This window comes from Taudactylus pleione, unplaced genomic scaffold (genome assembly GCF_031769625.1).
Source record: "Taudactylus pleione unplaced genomic scaffold, aTauple2 ptg000139l, whole genome shotgun sequence".
NCBI classification, from domain to species: domain Eukaryota; kingdom Metazoa; phylum Chordata; class Amphibia; order Anura; family Myobatrachidae; genus Taudactylus; species Taudactylus pleione.
In genome coordinates this window covers 8,872,488-8,892,872 of record NW_028284541.1, presented here as the reverse complement: position 1 = coordinate 8,892,872, position 20,385 = coordinate 8,872,488, and the positions used below count along the sequence as shown (strand labels likewise).

General features: G+C 44.3%; 1 protein-coding gene across 2 annotated transcripts in view; it reads right to left on the bottom strand.

Annotated features, from left to right (window-relative positions):
• Positions 1–522: 522 nt before the first annotated feature.
• Positions 523–20,385, bottom strand: part of LOC148522809 (regulator of G protein signaling 6) — a 467,525-nt gene continuing 447,662 nt past the window's right edge. For both annotated transcript variants that reach the window (XM_088473778.1, XM_088473779.1), the window contains one exon: positions 523–2,030. In XM_088473778.1, the coding sequence (XP_088329904.1) occupies positions 1,980–2,030 (51 nt within the window). In that variant the 3' untranslated portion in view covers positions 523–1,979. The remainder of the gene's footprint in view (positions 2,031–20,385) is intronic.

Below are 20,385 nucleotides of genomic sequence, written 5' to 3'. Positions count from 1 at the left end.
TTAGACAGCACTGTTGCACGAATTTGGGGGGCACTCTTCTGGGAGACACTGGAGGATGAGGCCCTAGGGGCAACTGCAGTGGGCATGGCACTGTGAAAAGTGTCATCATGGCCCTGCCCTAACCATTTCATTGCAGAAGTGGATGAGGTGCTGGAGGGTTTTCTACTCTCCCAGAGAGCTCATCAAAATTTTGGAGTCTACAGAACATTCCAGGAGAATAAACAAACATGTAATAGAGGTAGAGAAAATTTGCAAAAGCAAAACTACTAAAATGTGGAGCTGTTGCCTTTGCGTATACTTATTATTCTGATTTTGGAGCAGATTAAATAAAACGTCTATGTTGGATGCTTTTGAGAATATACTCTGCAGAAATGGGAGTACTTGTGACTTTTTCTGGTTTTGGAGCAATTTTATCTGTACTCTTTGTTCAATGTTTTGTTGAAAGTTAAACAAAATCAAGTGAAACAATTAGTTTAAGGTAAATTACAGTTTTAAAATAAAGATACTTATAAATGAGCAATGCCGTCAACCTTTTTCTTACCGCAATATATAGATTTTGTCCCCATATAAAGTGTGGTATCTGTCTCCTATACCCAATGGAGGCAATCATTTTTGAGATTCAATTCACAAGGAACCACTGAAGCACAGATAACAGAAAACATTACCCTGAAGGCATTTGATTGACCACAAGTGTGTTCATCTGTTGTTTTTTTTTACGTGCAAGAAGAAAGATCAAGCAGATGAATGACTTTAAAACTGAACAAGTAATCATAATAACAGCAATAGTGACAAGAACACAATTTGTGCATTAAATCCCAAATCATTTGCTTTTAAATAGTCTTTTACTACCTACGTTTTTTTCTTGTGTGTGTTTGAATGAACCCAGAATGCTACAGTAACCCACAAAACCTTCAGCATTAAATAATGACATTGCAACAGTTCCAAAATGGCCTACAGGTAACTTTTTCTTTTGTTGTATTTTATTTCCTCTACGCTTATACTACGTCATTTCTTGTACACCCAACTACATTTGGAAGTATCTTACGCCCATACTATATAATAAACTAAAGTGATTCCCAGTTTGTCTATAATAAATATATCTCAGCTGATTATTTGTTGATCTGTGCAATACAAGTTGGAATGAATCTTCAGAACATCTGATACTTTGGGGGGGAATATCACAAGCGTTGTCGCTCTTATCCTGATCACGGGGAAGAAAGAGTGACGTATATGGTGAACGAATGTGCAGATTTTACTTGAAATGCATTGCAGTGGCAAAAAAAAAAAAAAAAGATTAATAAAAAGGAATAAATCAACATGACTTGCTATATACGTATTTTCCAACAACCTTGTGTTTAACCTTGACTTGTAACTCTATCTTTGGAGCAGCATCATGCGCTTGGAAGGATAGACTATGCAGAGTAAATGTCTCTTCGACACACACACACACACATAAAATAAAGTCACATGTCTGCAGTCCAGGACGCCAGAAGAAGCAGACTCATTAATGTTGTAAGAATTAGCAGTTTCACATGTTTAGTTTGAACTGATGCAAAGGTAGTTTTCTTGGTGGTGAAAAGTATAAGTTGCAGCGAGATGCTGAGGAGAGTAGAGGTGGAAAGTTTCACATCAATCTCGGTCTTGTCTCCTCTTATTGCTCATTTAGTCTAAAAACAGCCTCATTTTCTGACCCTCCTGTTACCGCTCTGTGTGATTCCACATCTCAATCTAAAACACAAAATAAAATAAAAGTACTTGGCAACCCAGGGTCATCGGAAAGCTGCTCAAGCAGAAATTGTTGATGTAACTGAGGGACAAAGAACATCTGAGTTTGGCTGGACGATACCATTTTCTTCTTCATTTTTATTTTATTTTTTTATTTTTTATTTTGCTTTCACAGTGACCCATTTTCTTGCCTAAAACCGTTCCTGTTCTGGAGGGCGTTAGGTGCTCAGTGACAGTTACTCTGTCCGGGGTTGTCAGGAAGATTGCATGAGGCCAGTGAGCCGTTTAGATGTCAAAGACTTCCCCTGTGGAACAGAACAAAACAGAAAAACAGTTACTGTACATCTAAGTTTTCAGAACCTTTATTTGTTTGTTTTTTGTTTTTTAATTCTTAGTTTAACCTTCAACACAAGAATAACAGAAGTTCATATTTTAATCCAGAAAGTTGGACAGTAAAGTTAGCAATAAATACCTAATTTATTGTACTGTACAACAAGTGTCACATTACTGTAGTTGAAGAACCAAAAGGTTGGCACTGCTGAGCAACTTCAAAATTATTGCAGCTGCAACAGGACAGTGGAATACTCGGTCCTCTGGCATCCTGGAAGCCCAGGTTTTAAGGATATCCATGCTTGACCACAGGTGACTTAATTAGTACCTCAGCCAATTTTATTTAACCACCTGTGCTCAAAACCATGAATATCTCTAATACCTGAACTGTTGGGGTGCCTTGAGGACCGCGTTTGGGAACCTCTGACTTGGGGTATGATTCAGAATTAGGAGCAAATGCAAAGAAGAAGGACTTAGTTTGAGAAACCACTGGTTTAATGCATAACTTTCCTACCTATATATCTGTCTGTTATTACCCAGTTTTGTTCTATTAATGTTCCAATTGTAAAGCGCAACGGAATATTCTGCGCTATATAAGAAACTGTTAATAAATAAATAACTCATGTTTTCAGGATTTCTTTAATCCTGCACAGGTGAGTTAATCATCCATCCTGTTTACATAGACAGAAATCCACAAAACATGACCTTATGGGGATACTTGAGGATTTTGGTTGAGACATACATGCCTACTCACACGGGACCAGTGGGAGGCCCCCGATGTTTCGGGTAGCCCCCCCGCACCCCCGGAAGAGTAGGCACTTCTCCCGCATTCTCCCCATTTCTTAGTGAAGTGGGCAGAATGGAGAGAATCTTACTGGCAATCCAAGGTCCGCACACATGGGGCCCGGCCTAATGAGGCAATTCTATAATAATCGCATCATTTGGCCCCTGCCCCTATTTAAATATGCGTGATTCACAGGATTTTGCCACAAGGGGGAGGGGGACTATTGACGCGAATACTCTGGCCCTGTCTCCATCACTGCCGATTTGAAAGTCCTCTCCGGGAGAGGTAAAAAGAAATGTCGGTATGTATGGGTTAAGATCCCCTGCCCTACAGTTTCGATGGATTAGTTAGATGCTTACAAATACAAGAACACTGCACAAGTAAAGGACCCATGTCACATTAATAAAACCTGCTATGGATCTTTCACACTTATCCACATTTTTTTGACTTTTCACATACCGTATATACTCGAGTATAAGTCGACCCGAATATAAGCCGAGGTACCTACTTTTACCCCAAAAAACTGGGAAAACTCGAGTATAAGCCTAGTGTGGGAAATGGCAGCAGCTGGTAGTGCCCCCAGTAGTAATTCCCCCTGGTTGTGCCCCCAGTAGTAATCCCTCCTGGTAGTGCCCCCAGTGGTAATCCCCCCTTTCAGTGCCTCCAGTAGTAATCCCCCCCTGGTAGTACCCCCAGTAGTAATCCCCCCTTTTAGTGCCCCCTGTAGTAATCCCTCACTGGTAGTGCCCCCTGTAGTAATCCTCCCCTGGTAGTTCCCCCAGTGGTAATCCCCCCTTTTAGTGCCCCCTGTAGTAACCCCCCCCTGTAGTAATCCCCCCCTGGTAGTGCCTCCTGTAGTAATCGCCCCCTGGTAGTGCCCCCTGATAATGCCCCCTGGTAGTGCCCCCTGTAGTCATCGCCCCCTGGTAGTGCCCCCTGTAGTCCCCCCCCCTAGTAGAGAGAGACGTGAAAAGATTAAAAAAAAAAATCACTTACCTGAACTCCCGCTCCTGGTCCCGCCGCTGTCCGCTCCTCCGGCCGCTTTGCATGGGAGAGACGTCGTCATGACGACGTGTCTCCCATCACCCACTGCGGGAGCCGGAAGATGGCTCCCGCAGTGGGAGCAGCAGCAGCCGCTGAGAGTCCGACAGACTCTCACCGCTGAGAGTCTGACAGACTCTCAGCGGCTGCTGTTTACACGAAACACGCAGCTGCCAGCTCCGGCGGCAGTGTTTTTGGCAGTGTGTAGCGCTGACCGAACTCCGTCCGGTCAGCGCTACACTTGACTCGAGTATAAGCCGAGGGGGTACTTTTTCAGCACATTTTTTGTGCTGAAAAACTCGGCTTATACTCGAGTATATACGGTACTAATAAACACATAAATGTGCACTAAAATCAGACAAGATAAGAGTAAACATCACTGTTAACTTCTAAAAGATGAATGCAACCTTTACATGTCTGCAATGCAGCTCACACCCTATTTCTGCTGTGCTTTCCTGTGTTACCAGTATGATAGACAATGATGGTAAAAGCGCAGCACATGACAAATGCATTAATACATATTCATTTTACTTTTCATGCATTTTTACTTATTTTTTCAACTCAAACAAGTGAACAAACTGTAAAGGATAATTCCAGCTTTATAATGATGAACATTGTTCTTAAAAGAACATCCCCACAATTCCTGTTCTCCCTTACCTTCATTACCGGATCACACTTTTTGATTACATTATGATTGCGTTAGTCCTTTCTAGGGGTGAGTGGATTCGGTTCTACTCGGTTCCGTTCGGATCCCTAGTCCTTTCACAACACATGGCTTCATTGGCAAGGAGAGTCCTATGTCAGACTCAGCTCTTGCTCTCGTCATTGTACTGCGTCAGGCTGCTGATGCAAAGCACCATTATGCCAATACTTTGTCCAGGGGAGTAGCCAGAATTTCGTGGGCCCCTTAGCAGCATTTTGAAGAATCCCACACCATAACACTTCTAGATAGACACCTCTCTCCACAGCAGTTGTTCATTTTTATAGATCATAGTAGTTTTCTAGTTAACAATATGCCACATTGTAATGCTACCAGTAAACATTATGTCACACAGTGCCCTTAATTCACATTATGCCATACTGACCCCAGAACATACAGTATAGCCACGCTGAAGTGTCCCCAATTTATAATATAACATGCCACATTGTAATACCCCCAGTTCATATTATGCCCGCATTGAATTGGCACCAGTTTATATTATTCCACATTGTATTAGCCCCAGTTCATATTATTCCACAGTGTAGTGCCCCAATTTATATGATGCCACATTGTAGTGCCCCCAGTTCACATTATGCCACAGGGTATTGCCGCCAGTTCATATTATATTACTGTAATGCTTACAGTTCATACTGTGCAACATTACAGTGCCTCCAGTTTATATTATGTAACATTACAGTGTCCAATTCAGATTATGCTACATTACAATGTCCTCTTACTATTATAACATCCACTACACATCCCATTCAAGCCAGGAAACAGACCAGACCCAATTGCTTAGCAGGCACTTTTGGGTACTTGTTAGACAACTATATGCCATGGTCTTTGGCCCTCTAAATCTTTGGGCCCCATAGCAATGGTACCCCATGAACCCAGCTATGCCCATGACGTTACTGAAAGCTTTTATACTTTGAAGGTGGAGGGTTGACCAACATGACTGGCGAGAGGAGAAACAAACTGTACAATCTTCCCATTATTGCAGACAATTCCAGTCCTGTTGGTAGGCTAATTGCAGTCGGACCTGCAAATATTAAGTATCCCCAGGATATATGTGCAGGGGTCCGCAGACGATATTGCAGATATCTGCTGCGGTCCTCCATTTTCAACCACAAGAGCAGCCCTGATTGCTTTCTAAGAGGGCTTCTTTACTGCCTAATTTACCAAGCTGCTGGTAGCTAACTACATCAGGGGCGCCGAGAGGGGGGGGAAAGCATGTACTAATTACCTGGAGGGGCCTGGGTCCAACGCAGCCCCCCTCTCTCTCTTACCTGACAGCAGTCCAGCATATGCTGCTGTGTGCTGGGCTGCAGTGGGAGAGGAGTAGCGTGTAACCAGGGTGCCCGAAGAACGTGCATGCTACGGCGCCCCCCCTCAAGTATTCCAGGGAGGAGGCAGGTCCATATGGGATTAATGTAAAGTAAAAATAAAGATTAGGGGTAGCCCCCTGTCGTAGTGCCCATATGCAGTGCCCCCCTGTGCCCCAGAAGAGGACCCCCTTATGCAGGCCTCCAGTAGTGCCCCCAGTAGTGATCCCCCCTATGCAGTGCCCCTTATACAGTGCTCCCAGTAGTGGTCGCCCTGTGCAGTGCCCCTTGTGCCCCAGTAGTAAGCCCCTTATATAGTGCCCCTAGTAGTGGTCCCCCCTGTGCAGTGCCCCTTGTGCCCCCAGTATTAAGCCCCTTATATAGTGCCCCTAGTAGTGGTCCCCCCTGTGCAGTGCCCCTTGTGCTCCCAGTATTAAGCCCCTTATATAGTGCCCCCAATAGTGGTACCCCCTATGCAGTGCCCCTTATATAGTGCCCCCAGTAGCAGTCCACCCCGCATGCAGTGCCCCCAATAGTGGTAACCTTCATGCAGTGCCCCTTAAATAATGGCCCCAGTTGTAGTCTCCCCCCTATGCAGTACCCCCAGTATTGCCCTTTATATAGAGCCCCCAGCAGTGGTCCCTCGATGCAGTGCCCCCAGTGGTAGTCCCCTCCCCCCTATGTAATGCCCCTAGTAGTAGTCCCCTCCCCCCTATGCAGTGCCCCTAGTAGTAGTCCCCTCCCCTTGTAGTGCCCTCAGTAGTAGTAGCCCCCCTTGTAGTGCCCCCAGTAGTAGTAGTCCCCCCCTTGTAGTGGCCCCAGTAGTAGTCCCCCCCTTGTAGTGCCCACAGTAGTAGTAGTCCCCCCCTTGTAGTGCCCCCAGTAGTAGTAGTCTCCCCCTTGTAGTGCCCCCAGTAGTAGTAGTCCCCCCTTGTACTGCCCCCAGTAGTAGTAGTCCCCCCTTGTAGTGCCCCCAGTAGTAGTAGTCCCCCCCTCGTAGAGCCCCCAGTAGTAGTAGTCCCCCTCTTGTAGTGCCCACAGTAGTAGTGGTCCCCCCCTTGTAGTGCCCCCAGTAGTGGTCTCCCCCTTGTAGTGCCCCCAGTAGTAGTAGTCCCCCTCTTGTAGTGCCCACAGTAGTAGTGGTCCCCCCCTTGTAGTGCCCCCAGTAGTGGTCTCCCCCTTGTAGTGGACCCAGTAGTAGTAGTCCCCCCTTGTAGTGCCCCCAGTAGTAGTAGTCCCCAGTAGTAGTAGTCCCCCCCTCGTAGAGCCCCAGTAGTAGTAGTCCCCCTCTTGTAGTGCCCACAGTAGTAGTGGTCCCCCCCCTTGTAGTGCCCCCAGTAGTGGTCTCCCCCTTGTAGTGCCAGCCCCCCAGTAGACACACGTAATTAAAAAAATTAAAAAACCCACTTACCTGAATCCCCGCCCCTGCCACCGCATCCGCTCCTCCGTCTGTCCTTCCGGGCCAGGCCGCTCTGCATTATGGGAGAGACGTCATGATGTCATGACACCTCTCCCATTACCCACTGCGGGAGCCGGAAGATGGAGCCGCTCCTGCAGTGGAAGCAGCAGCTAATGAGTCTGTCTGACTCTCATTGCTGCTGGTCAAAACAAACACACAGCTGCCGGAGCCAGCGGCTGTGTGTTAGTCAGTGTAGCGCTGACTGAACTCCGTCCAGTCAGCGCTACACAAGCAGTGCAGCCTGCCCCCCAGCCCAGCCCGCCACTGGATCCGTAGGATCCCTCCCCAGCAATTGGTGCACGCACGTGTGGTCAGCAGAACATGCATGTGCAGTAGTGTGCTAATGCAATTATTTCACTTATAAAACATCACAGGGATGTCCCTGCATGTGTTCTTTGATACATTATGACAGGTGATATAAATAAAATGGATGCTGCACCATTTTGTTGTTAAACTGATCGGTGTACTTTCAATTTATATATTAGTCATTGTTTTAATATCATTAGAAAGTGTTTCTACTAATTTAACTACGTAGTTTGATACTAATATTCAACTATTTAACTACGTAGTTTGATACTAATATTCAACTATGTTAACCAAATATTTTACTGTTTTATTAGAAGATGCCCTTTGATCTGATTCTCATAGGAATGTGTTTAGTTACATATTTTGACTAGTTGTATCTAAGATTGAACATATAAATGTCAATGTAACTTATTATAATTCTGTGTCAATAACCATATTTGAGGCAATGCTGAACCCTATTGTTAATACTTATTTTAATGATTATGTCCTTATAAGGCATATAGCATCCAGTCTTTGTTAAGAGCCCTATAATTAGGTGTGAAATGCGGGTGTCTGGAGCCTTAATTCCCGGAACCCAGACTGACTGCAGAAAGTTCCGGGACGGTGTATCCATCTGGCCTGCCATGTATCGTGAGGCTCCTGGATGCGATTGTGCTGTATTGGAATATTATTAGAATTAATTGAAAATCTAATTACTAATAAATCATTGTAATTGATTAATGTAAACTGTGTGTGCAGTGTGTACATATCACTATGTTGCTGCACTCCTGAACCTTCCATTTCCACTGGAAACATACATCCAGGTAATCCTTAATTAGAGATGTGCGCGGTCCCACGTGTTTTGGTTTTAATTTTGGCAAAACCACTCTCAAGTGTTTTGGTTCGGATTCAATTTTGGATTTTGTTTTTTAAATTGATAAAAAACAGCTAAAAATATGTAATTTGGACCCGTTTACATGCAATCCAAAAGCCCAGATTAGTTTTTAAAATCCGTTTCGAACGTACAGCAGACCCCCGAGCCAGGACTCGGTTCTACTCGGAACCCCAAAGTTCTCTATCCTTAATTTCTTATTGCTGCTACAAGCTGTAAAATAAATTATAACTATCAAGTCTGGAACCCGATAATTAATAATATGCCTCTTAGACTCAAATGGCAAAGAGTGTCATAGGCTAATATATATGGGTGCATAATGTGCCATATGCTGTTAACAGTAAGGTCCTGAATATCACTAAGGGCCTCATTCAGAGATTTATGCAAACCCGATAGTTTGCGTACATCTCTGATTGTTCAACTTCTGCGCATGCGCCGAACAGGTCCTGTATGATCGCTCAAAGTTCCCCCTTGAAGGCAGCTTGATTGACATGCTGTGGCATTTGGGGGGGCCGAGCAGGGTGGACACAAGGACCATTACCCAAAATGGGGAGGTGTTGCAGCTGTTTTGGAGGGGTACTGAGCCCAGGATCTGAGTAGTCAGACACAGGCTTTCTGGGCTGGGCTGGTAATTTCTGATGGTCAGGCCGAGTGAGTTTCAGCTTACGCTGCCTGGCCACAGCAGCAACGTCGTGATGGTGATCCAAGGCTGCGTCGGTGGATGCTGCTCTTAGGTCGCAGCTGCATGCAGGAGATGTCTATTTCCTACAGACACCTCCTGCTGCATTTACATTTTAGTTGGACGGTATTACACAGCTGCTTCCCTGCTGCTTTGCTATACCGTCTGTCTCTGAATCAGACCCTAAGGGGTATATTTACTGAAGTGAGAGTGTTTAGAATGGAGATGTTGCCCATAGAAGCCAATCAGATTCTATTTAACATTTCACTAGCACCTTCTAGAAGATAATAGCTAGAATCTGCTTGGTTGCTATCGGCAACATCTCCACTTCTAAAAACTCTCACTTTAGTAAATATACCCCTAAGGCTCAGGGTCCCATAGCAGTCATATGGGCTGCCATGGCTATTCTTACACCCCTGATAAAAAGTAATATCCTGTAGATAGAAACAGTTGGACACATTTTTATTTGTCTATTGTCACCTGTAGGAACTGTGTACCTCATACTTACAAGACCTCATTTATAGTTGAACTCATGTTGCACTCTGAAAGCAGGCGTAAAAATTCTGATGCAAATTACTTACATACTGTGAGCCTGATTCAGCAATGATCGCTATTCTGCTTATACGCACGCAACGCAGTTGCTAATATCAGAGGGGCTATATAAATGTTTGCATTTGCATTGCGATCGCAGTCTAATATTAGGACACCCACTTCCCCTTACTCACATCCGTACACTTTGGCAACATAGCAAAATAATCATTAACATAGAGTAACATCGGACCCATATGCACAGTTAAGGCAGATCAGACCTCACTCAGGAATTGCTTACTTCAATGCACGCTTTGAGACCTCAGGCTACATATGGTATCGCAGTGGCTAATTTATGCACGCCCCTGCAACGCCGTCCCAACGCACTGGCACACCTGCGTTCGCCCAACCAACCCCCCGTCGCCACCCACAAATGTCACTTCCTGTCAGTCACTCTGCGATGGGTCTGCATGGTCGCAGTGGTCGGTTCGCGCACGTGCACTGCGATACATACGCATGCGCAGTACGCAACAATCGGACGATTGCGTGCATATAAGCAACTGCGATCCCTGCTGAATCAGGCCCTGTATCTTCATATACATTCACCTCCAGTGCTGTAGTATCAGGTCAAGTGCACAAATGTGTACACTGTACTTACACTTAGCGATAGCATACAGATGACAGTCTTAGTAACATCTCATTACCTTATTTGTACACAATATAATAACGTAATAAAGTATCATACACAAGGGAATGGAGTCTTGACAATGCTTATTAGTAAGTAGTAAATTTTCCATACAAAATATAATGAAATACAAAACTCCACAACTTTTGTTTATAATTTTATATTAAATGGGAATCTTCTTTTCTGCAGCAAATGGAAATTGCAAATAAGTAATCTGAATAGATAGCATCACAACTATATTATATTAAGTTGCGCTAATGAATAAAGTATGTATCAACAGAGTCGTAACTAGACTTTTTGGTGCCCTGTGCCAGAAAGAGCATTGGCACTCCCCCCCTCCCATTTCTCAAATAGGGACATAAGACATGCACCCGAAAAAGGGCCATGGCCTCATGGGGAAGGGCCAGGGAAGAGATAGGGGAGGCCAGGAGATGCTGGGGATAAAAGAAGATGAAGCTACAAGTGAGAATGATAATAAACAGAAAATTGACAGGCCCAAACAGCGCCGGTGCCCTGTGCCATGGTACTGGTCACACCACCCTAGTTATGGCCCTGTGTATCAAGATAAGGGTAAGGGTGCCGTCTCCTGATGTAAGCAGTTTCACTTGTCATGCAGCAGCCAAGTTGTAGTATACCAGTCCAGGGCTATGATACAAGTGTCCACAGCTAGTTTTATTAGCAGCACAAAAATAAACAAAATATAAGTCCTGGCCTATCCCTTTCAGAGTAGAAGGATCTAATGTCCTTCTCACTTTAGCACCGCACTTACATTCAGTAATCATAGTGTCTCTCAACAGGCATCTGATCTGTTTCACAGGCAGTGAGAGACCGACTACAGAGCATTTATCAGCCTCTCACAGGTGGTCTGGCAATCAAGGCTGTTATTCAGCTCCTGTCCACCAGGCAGAAGCTAAAAACCTGGGGCATATATATATCCCCTTGACAAACTTTCCAGCATTTTTGTCACAAGTACTACAAGCTATATAGGTCAACTGAACAGCCAATCAGAAGTGACTTCACTCCATCTTATGGGCCAGATCATCAGGCTCCAGTCCACTCTCCACGCCTGACCTGCATATTATCAAGAAATAGGCCAAAGGACGACAAGGAGGAGCAGCAGAGGCTGGAGAGGAGTAGCTGTCCCTGTCCATAGTCCTGATTACCAGGCTCCCTGGCTGCGTGATGAGCACGTACAACCAAGTTGCTCGTCTCAACACCAGCCACATTCATTGTGTTCTCTGCTAGTAATTGAGCAGCATCACTCCTGGACCACCATAACCTGCACACTGACCCATCTTATTCACAATTTGTCCTGCCCATAGCTCCTACCATGGTTATAAAATACAGGATTTCATTCCACCGGGGTTCGCAGCTGTGTCTCCGGCTCCCCTACAGGCACCCCCCCTTTCTCTGTTACCCAGGCACATGACCCCCCCTAGCTGTTGCTCTTAGTGTGGGCACATCATATTGGAACTGTTCAGGGAGTGAGAGAGCCTGCCTACATATGACCTTACTAATCTGAATTTGAGATAAGCTCATTATTTGATTACTTGCTTTTTAAACTCCATTTACTTGTCTACTTTTTATTATTATTTATTCTATGTATCTTGTATATTTTTAGTCTGTGTGAACCATCTTTGCACTGACACTTTATCTGCCTTAATAAATTGTGTTTTATATGTATCCTCCAGTATTATGGTGTTTTTTTTTTAGAAAATTGGAAATTTTTTATGCACCAGGAAATAATTAATGCACTGCAGACACTTTGAAGTTTTTATGTGGAACACTATATACAAATAGGGCACTTCCACACATTGCTTATAAATTGCTTTGAAAACTATTGCACATATGCACTTTTTTTCTATTGAAAGTAAATTTTTATAGCTTTTGATGTTGCACTTCACTAAGCACTTTTTGGTGCTCAATACCAACTATATTGTTTCAAAATAAGTATTATTTGGCAGAACCCAACTGCCGATATCTTGTTGTTTGAGCTGACACCCATTTGATTGAGGGGAGTGCTATGAGGTGATTATTTAATCATCTCCGTACAATTAAGGTATTTATTTCATCGACTTCCTAGAGTGGACCTATAATTGGTGCCACATTTTCATCTTTTGTTACACACACACACATATATATATATATATATATATATATATATATAAAAATATATACACATACACATATATGTATATATATATATATATATATATATATACTGTATACATATATATATAAATAAACTGACATATATACACACACTTGCATATATATACACACACACACATATATATGTCACACATACATTATACACAAACACACTTACCTTGCAGGTTGTAGATGGGTCAGGGCCAGGCACCCGGTCAAAAGCCCCGTCCCTACGCGGGAAAATGCAGTGATTCACGGGTCGTTTAGGAGGGGGTGGAGCTAAGTGATGCACTTCTAATCCTACCCATTAATCCGCAAATTGCGGCATTGATATGGTGCTCGCTCTCCCTTCTGAGTACCCAGAAAAAACCCCTACTGATGGAGGGGGGATTATAGGGTGGTAGCTGTAGCCGTCAGCGCAGGCACACTCTCAGGGTATGTTTTTTTTGCGAAATGTACCCTGAGAGGTGCTTAGTGGGGATAGGCAGGGACACAGCTTTCCTTGTGATGTCTTCAAATATTGCATTGCGAATTTGGGCATGATCACATCCCATCCACATCTGAGATGCAAATTGTGATAAATATGCCCCTAAGAGAGGACCCTCAGGGCAACAACCACCATCATTAGTGGTATCGATGGCATAGTAAGTAGAGAGTTCAAAAGTAGGTCAGGAGCTGTGATGCTGAGTATAAACTTGAAATTGCAGAGCAGAAAAGTAATCTGAAGTACAATGAAAGTAAAGTCCATTTGAACCCGCAATAAGCTGGAGAGTTGTACTCAGGGGACTTGCTTGTAGTCAGGATCACTGTAGGCTGAAGACTTGAAGACAATTGAAGCACTAGGAAAGTATATAGGACACCCAGGAGACTTCAGAGTACTATGCAGGCTGGAATCAAAATGCAGACTGGAAGCAGGACACAGCACAATGCTGCAGAGTGGATGGAACAAACTCAGATGCAGCAGCTTGCAGAAATGCAGTAGTCAGCAGTGCAGGTTCAGGCAGTGGATCAGAGGTCATACTTACTCTCTGGTGAGGGAAGTAAAAACAAATGTGCTAGTGGCAGGAGCAGGCTTAAATAGGGCGCTCTTGTCAGGCATAGGAGAAGGCGGTCATGTGAGCGCAGCAGACAGGTAGAAGTGAAATCGGTCAGAGACTGGAATTTACCTTCCATTTCTGTCCACCTGCATCACTGTGGTTATGCTGGCAACAAATAATCCAGTCCTTACAAATAGAGATGTGCGCCAGACCATTTTTGCTAGTTTGGGTTCTAATTTGTTGTCTGGTTTTGGTGTTGCCAAAATGCTGTGACTGGTTTTGGTTTTGTATTCTTTACAAAAATTGACAAAAAAAGCTAAAATCACATAATTTTGGCCCCTTTTTTGTTCCTAAAGTATAATTAACCTCAATAACATTAATTTCCACTTATTTCCAATTAATTTTTACCACTTCGCAGCTCACAATATTGTTTTCATCCACTTTAGACCAAAGGCTGCAGCGAGCTAGCTAGTTACTAAGCGACAGAACAGCAGCACAAACACACAGCAGTTTATAGCACATCTATGAAACATTGCCACACAGCAGAAAAGAAAAGTGGTGCAAGATGGAATTGTCTTTGGCCCTCCCACCTATTCTTATGTTGGATATTTAAAAACACATGCACAGTTTAACAAACCAAGCACTTCAATGACAGGAACTGCCAATTTTATGGCTGAAGTGCTTGGTTTGTTTGGGCCCCCATAATACGGCTTAAGGCAGCTAAGCTAACAGCTCTACAGTGGCAAGATGTCATCATCATTATCATCCTCATCAGTATGAACATCATCCTCACACAATATTAATTCCACCCCGCAAGAATCCACCATTACAGAAGTCTCTGTACTGTGATGTAATTGCTGGTAAAGGTCTTCCTCGTGGAATTTCCAGTTCAATTTGATGAACATCATCTTTTCCATACTTTGAGGAAGCAGCCTCCTACTATGATTGCTGATAAGGTTCCCGGCCATGCTGAAAACTCTTTTTGAGTACACACTGAAGGGTGGGTAGCTTAAGTAATGCAAAGCCAGTTTATACAAGGGCCTCCAGATTGCCATTTTTTTGCTCCAATACTCAAGGGGACACTGGGCCTGATTCAGACCCGCTCACGAGCGCTGAGCGCTCGCAAGCGGGTCGATGGTGGCCCAGTGCGCATGCGCACGACGGAGCCGGCTCCGTCGTGCGCATGCGCGAGACCCGGATAGCGACGGGCAAACCATCGCTCCGGGTCTCATACCAAGGGGGCGTGCTGTCAATGTTGAGTGACAGCACGCCCCCTTTGGTGGGCATGCCGGGGGTGTGGCTGCCCAGACGGAGGCGGTCCCATGGGAATGCCTACCGTCTGGGGCCGGCCCCACTGGCTTGCGGCATGAGACCCTACCACAAGGGTCTCGTCGCAAGCCCGATGGTCGCGATGGTCTTGACCATCGCGACCATCTTCCTGGCTGCACGCTATAGCTGTGGGTGGTCACCCACAGCTATACGAGCGGCCAGGAGGCCGCTCTAAAAATCAAGAAGGACGGCCCTGATTCAGAGCAAGCGTTCTGTCAGAGCGTCCGGCTCTGAATCAGGGCCTCTGTGACATGCCTATTTGTACGGTGTCATGAAAATAATCCTCCACCATTCTTTGGTTGGTGACCCTATCAGATGGAATTATGGTAGAGGGGTCACTAATTTTGGGAAATTCGAAGGGCTTTTATATGAATAATAAACGCACAGGGGTACAGTGTGCCAGAAAAGTACAAACAATATATTTATTTTTCACTTTGCAGCTCAAATTGCGTCAATTCAAAGGGCTTTTATATGCACGTGAATAATAAACGCACAGGGATACAGTGCGTCAGAACAGTACAAACAATAGAACAATATATTTATTTTCCATTTCGCAGCTCAACTCAAACTGCGGCAATTCAAAGGGCTTTTATATGTACGTGAATAATAAACGCACAGGGGTATTGTGTGCTAGAACAGTACAAATAATAAAACAATTTAATTTTGAACTTTTTTTTTTTTACTCGCAGTTCCGCTCACACAGCGTGGAGTCAGACCACTTTTATAATGCACTGGGATACAGAGCACACAGGCTGTGTTTGTACTGTAGTGAACCGAGTCACCTCTTTGACAGCTGTTCCAAACGTCCAGGAAACGAGAGGCCCTAACTGATCGATTAGGTGCATTTAATCACACCTGTTGTTAGAAAAGACCCCAGAGACTCTAAAGGCCTTCTTGGTTCCGATGCCAATGGTTACAATGAAGAAGGTTCAGGAGTTTGGAATTCCTAGCATGCTGCTGCAGAGGTCACTCTGTACCATTGGAGTAGACGGGAATAAACTTCCTATGGCTACCATCCACTCCCAGGCCACAGAAGGTACTATGCAAGTGGGTGCTCTCCATCAGGAGTTAATATCCTACATACTCCCATCGGCCATTTTAGGTCTCCCATGGCTATGTAGGCACGCTCCCACATTAGTTTGAAGTAAACCCCAAAATCTGCCATGGGGAGCTCAGTGCTGTCAGACGTGCTTGCCAACTATCAGACCTCCACATCATGTCATCCAGAGTTTGTCCATCTCTCCAGAGGATCTTCTCCAGCTCCATACCAGTCCTTCAGGGATGTATTCAGCAAGAAGGCTGCTGAGACACTCCCAGCTGATTGGGAGTGGGACTGTTTACTACCTGGGAAAATCCCTCGTTGTTGAAAAGTGTTTTCCCTCACACTTCCTGAGACCCAAGCAGTGTCTGAATACATCAAGGAGAACGTTGAGCGCGGGTTCATCAGGGAGTCTAAATCACCCACAGGAGCTGGTCTATTTTTTGTTAAGAAGATGGAAGCCTGAGACCATGTATTGATCACCATCACCGTCAAGGACGGTTACACACTACCACTAATCTCGGAACTCTTTGATCGTATAAAAGGGGCAATGGTTTTTTCAAGTTAGATCTTCGTGGGGCCTACAAACTAACCAGGATCCATGAAAGATATGAGCGGAAGATGGCTTTCAACATGCGGGATGGTCATTATGAGTATTTGGTCATGCCTTTTGGAATAAGCAATGCATCTGCTGTTTTCCAAAAGTACATGAAGAGCATCTTTCGAGACCTGTTTTACAAGTAAGTAGTGAAGTATCTGGACAACATCCTGATCTTCTCTGAGGACTTAGTGAGTCATCGTAAGCACGTATGTAAAATGCTGTCACAACTTCGGGATAACCAGCTCTTCTGCAAGTTAGAGAAGTGCTCCTTCAAGCAAAAGGAGCTAGCGTTCCTAGGTTACATAATTTCAGGCTCTAGTCTCCAAATGGACCCTGAGAAGCTTTCCGCCATTGTCAACTGTCCCCGCCCGATGGGGTTAAAGGCAATACAATGATTCTTGGGCTTCTGTAAATTTTACTGGCAGTTCATCAGGAACTATTCATATGTTGGAGCTCCCATCACCACTCTCACCAAGAAGGGCCAAGACACCCAGTTGTGACCTCTTGAGGCAGTGGAAGCACTTGACTGCTTAAAGCAGTGTTACATTGTTGCCCTCATCCTGAGGCAACCCAATTGTAACCAACCTTTCTTTCTGGAGCTGGATGTCTCTACAGTCAGTGTTGGGGCAGTGCTTTTGAAGAAGGATGAGGGAAAGTGGTACTCTTGTGGTTTCTTTTCCCCAAAGTTCTATGCCAACGGGATAAAGAATTGTTAGCCAAGCTGACCCTGCAGGAATGGTGATAACTGTTGGAGGGGGCAAAATTCCCTGTGATGGTTTACACTGACCACAACAACCTTACCTCAAAACTGCTCACTGTCTGAACTATTGTCAATCAAGATGGTCGCTGTTCTTCGACCACTTCAATCTAGTGATCACTTACTGGCCAGGCAGCAAAATCAACAAAGCTGATGCATTGTCCTGGACATTCAGTTCTGCTGAGGAGGATGAAGTTCAAGACGATAAACTCATTCTGAGCTCGGCCTGTTTTGTAGCAGTAATGACCAAGATCAAAATTCCTCCAGGGTAGACATTCATAACACCTGAGCTCCATGCAAAACTGCTACAATGGGCACATGGTTCGTGCTTCACTGGTAATGCGGGTGTCAAAAGAACCATGGAGCCAATCCTTAGGGATTATTGGTGGCTAAAGTTCCATCAAGATTTTAAGGACTTCGTTACAGCCTGTTCTACTTGTGCTCAACACAAGGTTCCACCTCACTCTCCCTCAGGTCCCCTGTATCCATTGCCAGTGCCTGATCTTCCTTGGACCTATATTTCCATGGAATTTGTCACCTATCTGCTGTTCTATCAAGGCTTCAATACCATCTGGGTGGTAGTGGACAAGTTCTCTATGATGGCACACTTTGTTTAATTTAAAGGTTTACCCTCAGCTCCAAAACTAGCGGAGGCTTTCATAAGGGAGATCTTCAAGTTGCACTGGTTCCCCAAGGACATAGTTTCGGACCGTGGGGTGCAATTTACCTCCAAATTCTGTGAAATCTGTGAAACAGATTTTAAACTTTAGTTTCTCGAGGTACAGTCCAATTCCTTGTGGACTGGAAAGGATATGGTCCTGAGGAATGTTGTTGGGTCAAGGCCTCAGAGATCCCTGCACCTCAAAATTGCAGAAGTTCCCTGACAAGCCATTTGTGGGGTGTTCTGTACCAACCACTAGAGGGAGGGATAATGTAAGCCTGGCATTCACTTATCAGGTCCGGCAGCGCTGGCGTCCTGGTCAGTGTAGGGCAGTGGGAGGGGAGTCTCTGGCTCCCACTGCTAGTATTCTGGCTCCGGCTTCATCTCTCGGCGGCTGCAAGTGCATTCCGTCTCCTCCCTGGTACTGCTCTTGGTATTCTGGTTTTGACTCTGGCTATTCTCCATGACCTGTTTACAACTGATCCTTGGTACTGTTTTGGTTCTGACCCCACTTGTCAACTAAATTGCACATCTTTATTGTACTCCGCTCCTATCCAGAGTACACAGAACCTGTACAAGATAACCAAGTCTGAGAGCCACGACCTGCATGTCGGACGCAGCTAAGTCCAAATCTCCTTGCGGGGGTCCCTGTTGAATACTACCAGCACGTTAGACTCCGTGCATCAGTACTGGATTTCGCCAATCCCAAAGTACTGGCCTGCATCCACTATCCATCCATGAGTTTTGACAACAATTAGCACCACATAGTCCAGTGCTCATTTATTTCTCCTTTATGTTTTTTATAATTTCTGAAAGGTTTGGGATTGGTTCTTGGAGCAGATGGAGAAACCCCTGCTGGCAGTAGAGCATTAGGAGCTTAAAAGTGTGAGCTGCTTGATGTTCATCAACTTAGCTTGCACAGTAGTTAACTGTCCCTGGATGGACTAAATAGCTTGAATAAGCAAGGCTTCAGACTGCAGCAGGGCTCTGGAGGAATTGATTTTAGTGGCTAGGTTATTCTGTTATGGTAACTGTGGAAATTACCTGTAGTTGAACAATAGGATTCCAATAGCTAGGGTCACACAGAAGGAGAAAATTATAACTGAGGTTTTTTTAGAGCAGTATTGAGGAGCAAGAACTAATGTGTACAGGATTAGATTGTGAACATGAGTCTGTGAGGTAATGCATCTTTAACGGTAGTAACAAGTATGAGGGTGGATCCAAAAATCAGTGTCCTGACCATGAATAACAGAGAAATTTAAGTTCAAATGGCTTTTATTTTTTGACATAGTCTCCATTAACTTCAATACACTTCTCCCATCGATGCTCCAACCTCTTCATTCCTTTCAGGAAAAAGTCCGATGATTGGTCCTCAATCCAGTCCTGCACAGCAATCATGACATCGTCATCAGACGCATAAGTCTTCCCACGAATGCTCAGTGGAGGAAGGTAAAGAGCCTGGTAAAGACTAATGACCTAGAACTGACTGCTAGGTAGTAAAACTCTTTTATAGTCAGAAGAGGAGAAGCCATACATTACCACAGCAGCTTGCCAAGTGTATAAAGTGGAGACAGTAATGTTGGTGTGCAAGTGCACAGAAGACCCACAGGAATCAGAGACAGATGAACGATGAGTATTTTCTCCCTGCAATCTATTAACTAAAGCAGCAAAGTGCTATTAGTGAGCCATTGGTAATGCCTCAGCAGAACAGCATCTCTATACCTGCCCTGGTATCTCCAACAATACACCACTGACACAGCTCCTGAAACAAACCATATGACTGTGCCATGAACCTGGAGTAAAGAGCAGTCATTTATTGACACTCTGTCTTCCGGAACTCAAGGTTGTGGAAGAGTTGTTACTGAGAATATTCAGAGAAGCTTCATTAGGTCTTCTAAATCTCCCCTGGGAACAGGGCTTTACTGTGTCTAAGGAAGATGGTGGACTATGCTTATGTATAGATTCTAGGTGTTTGTAACTAATGAATGGGGTTACTTATTTTTTATAGTACTCTTGTTCAGAGTCATTTGATTAGCTAAAAGTAGCATCCAGCTTTACTAAAATCAATTCTGAGAGGGGCCTGTAACTTGGTGTGTATAAGAGAAGGTGATGAATAGAAGGCTGTGTTTAACACCCATATACAGTAGGCCCCTATGAGTAGCTAGTCATGCCATTTGGGTTGAGTAATGCATCTCCATTTCTCTCTGTAATTACATATACAGAGACTTCTTAGGAATTGTTGCTATTGTCTATTTAGACAATACATTGATTTTTTTTCATAGCTTTTGTTATTGCTCTGAGAGCGTGTATCTACAGTACTTCAGGTATTGAGAGACATTTTTTAATTTCCAGATTTTTATTTACAATTTAGTAAAATATA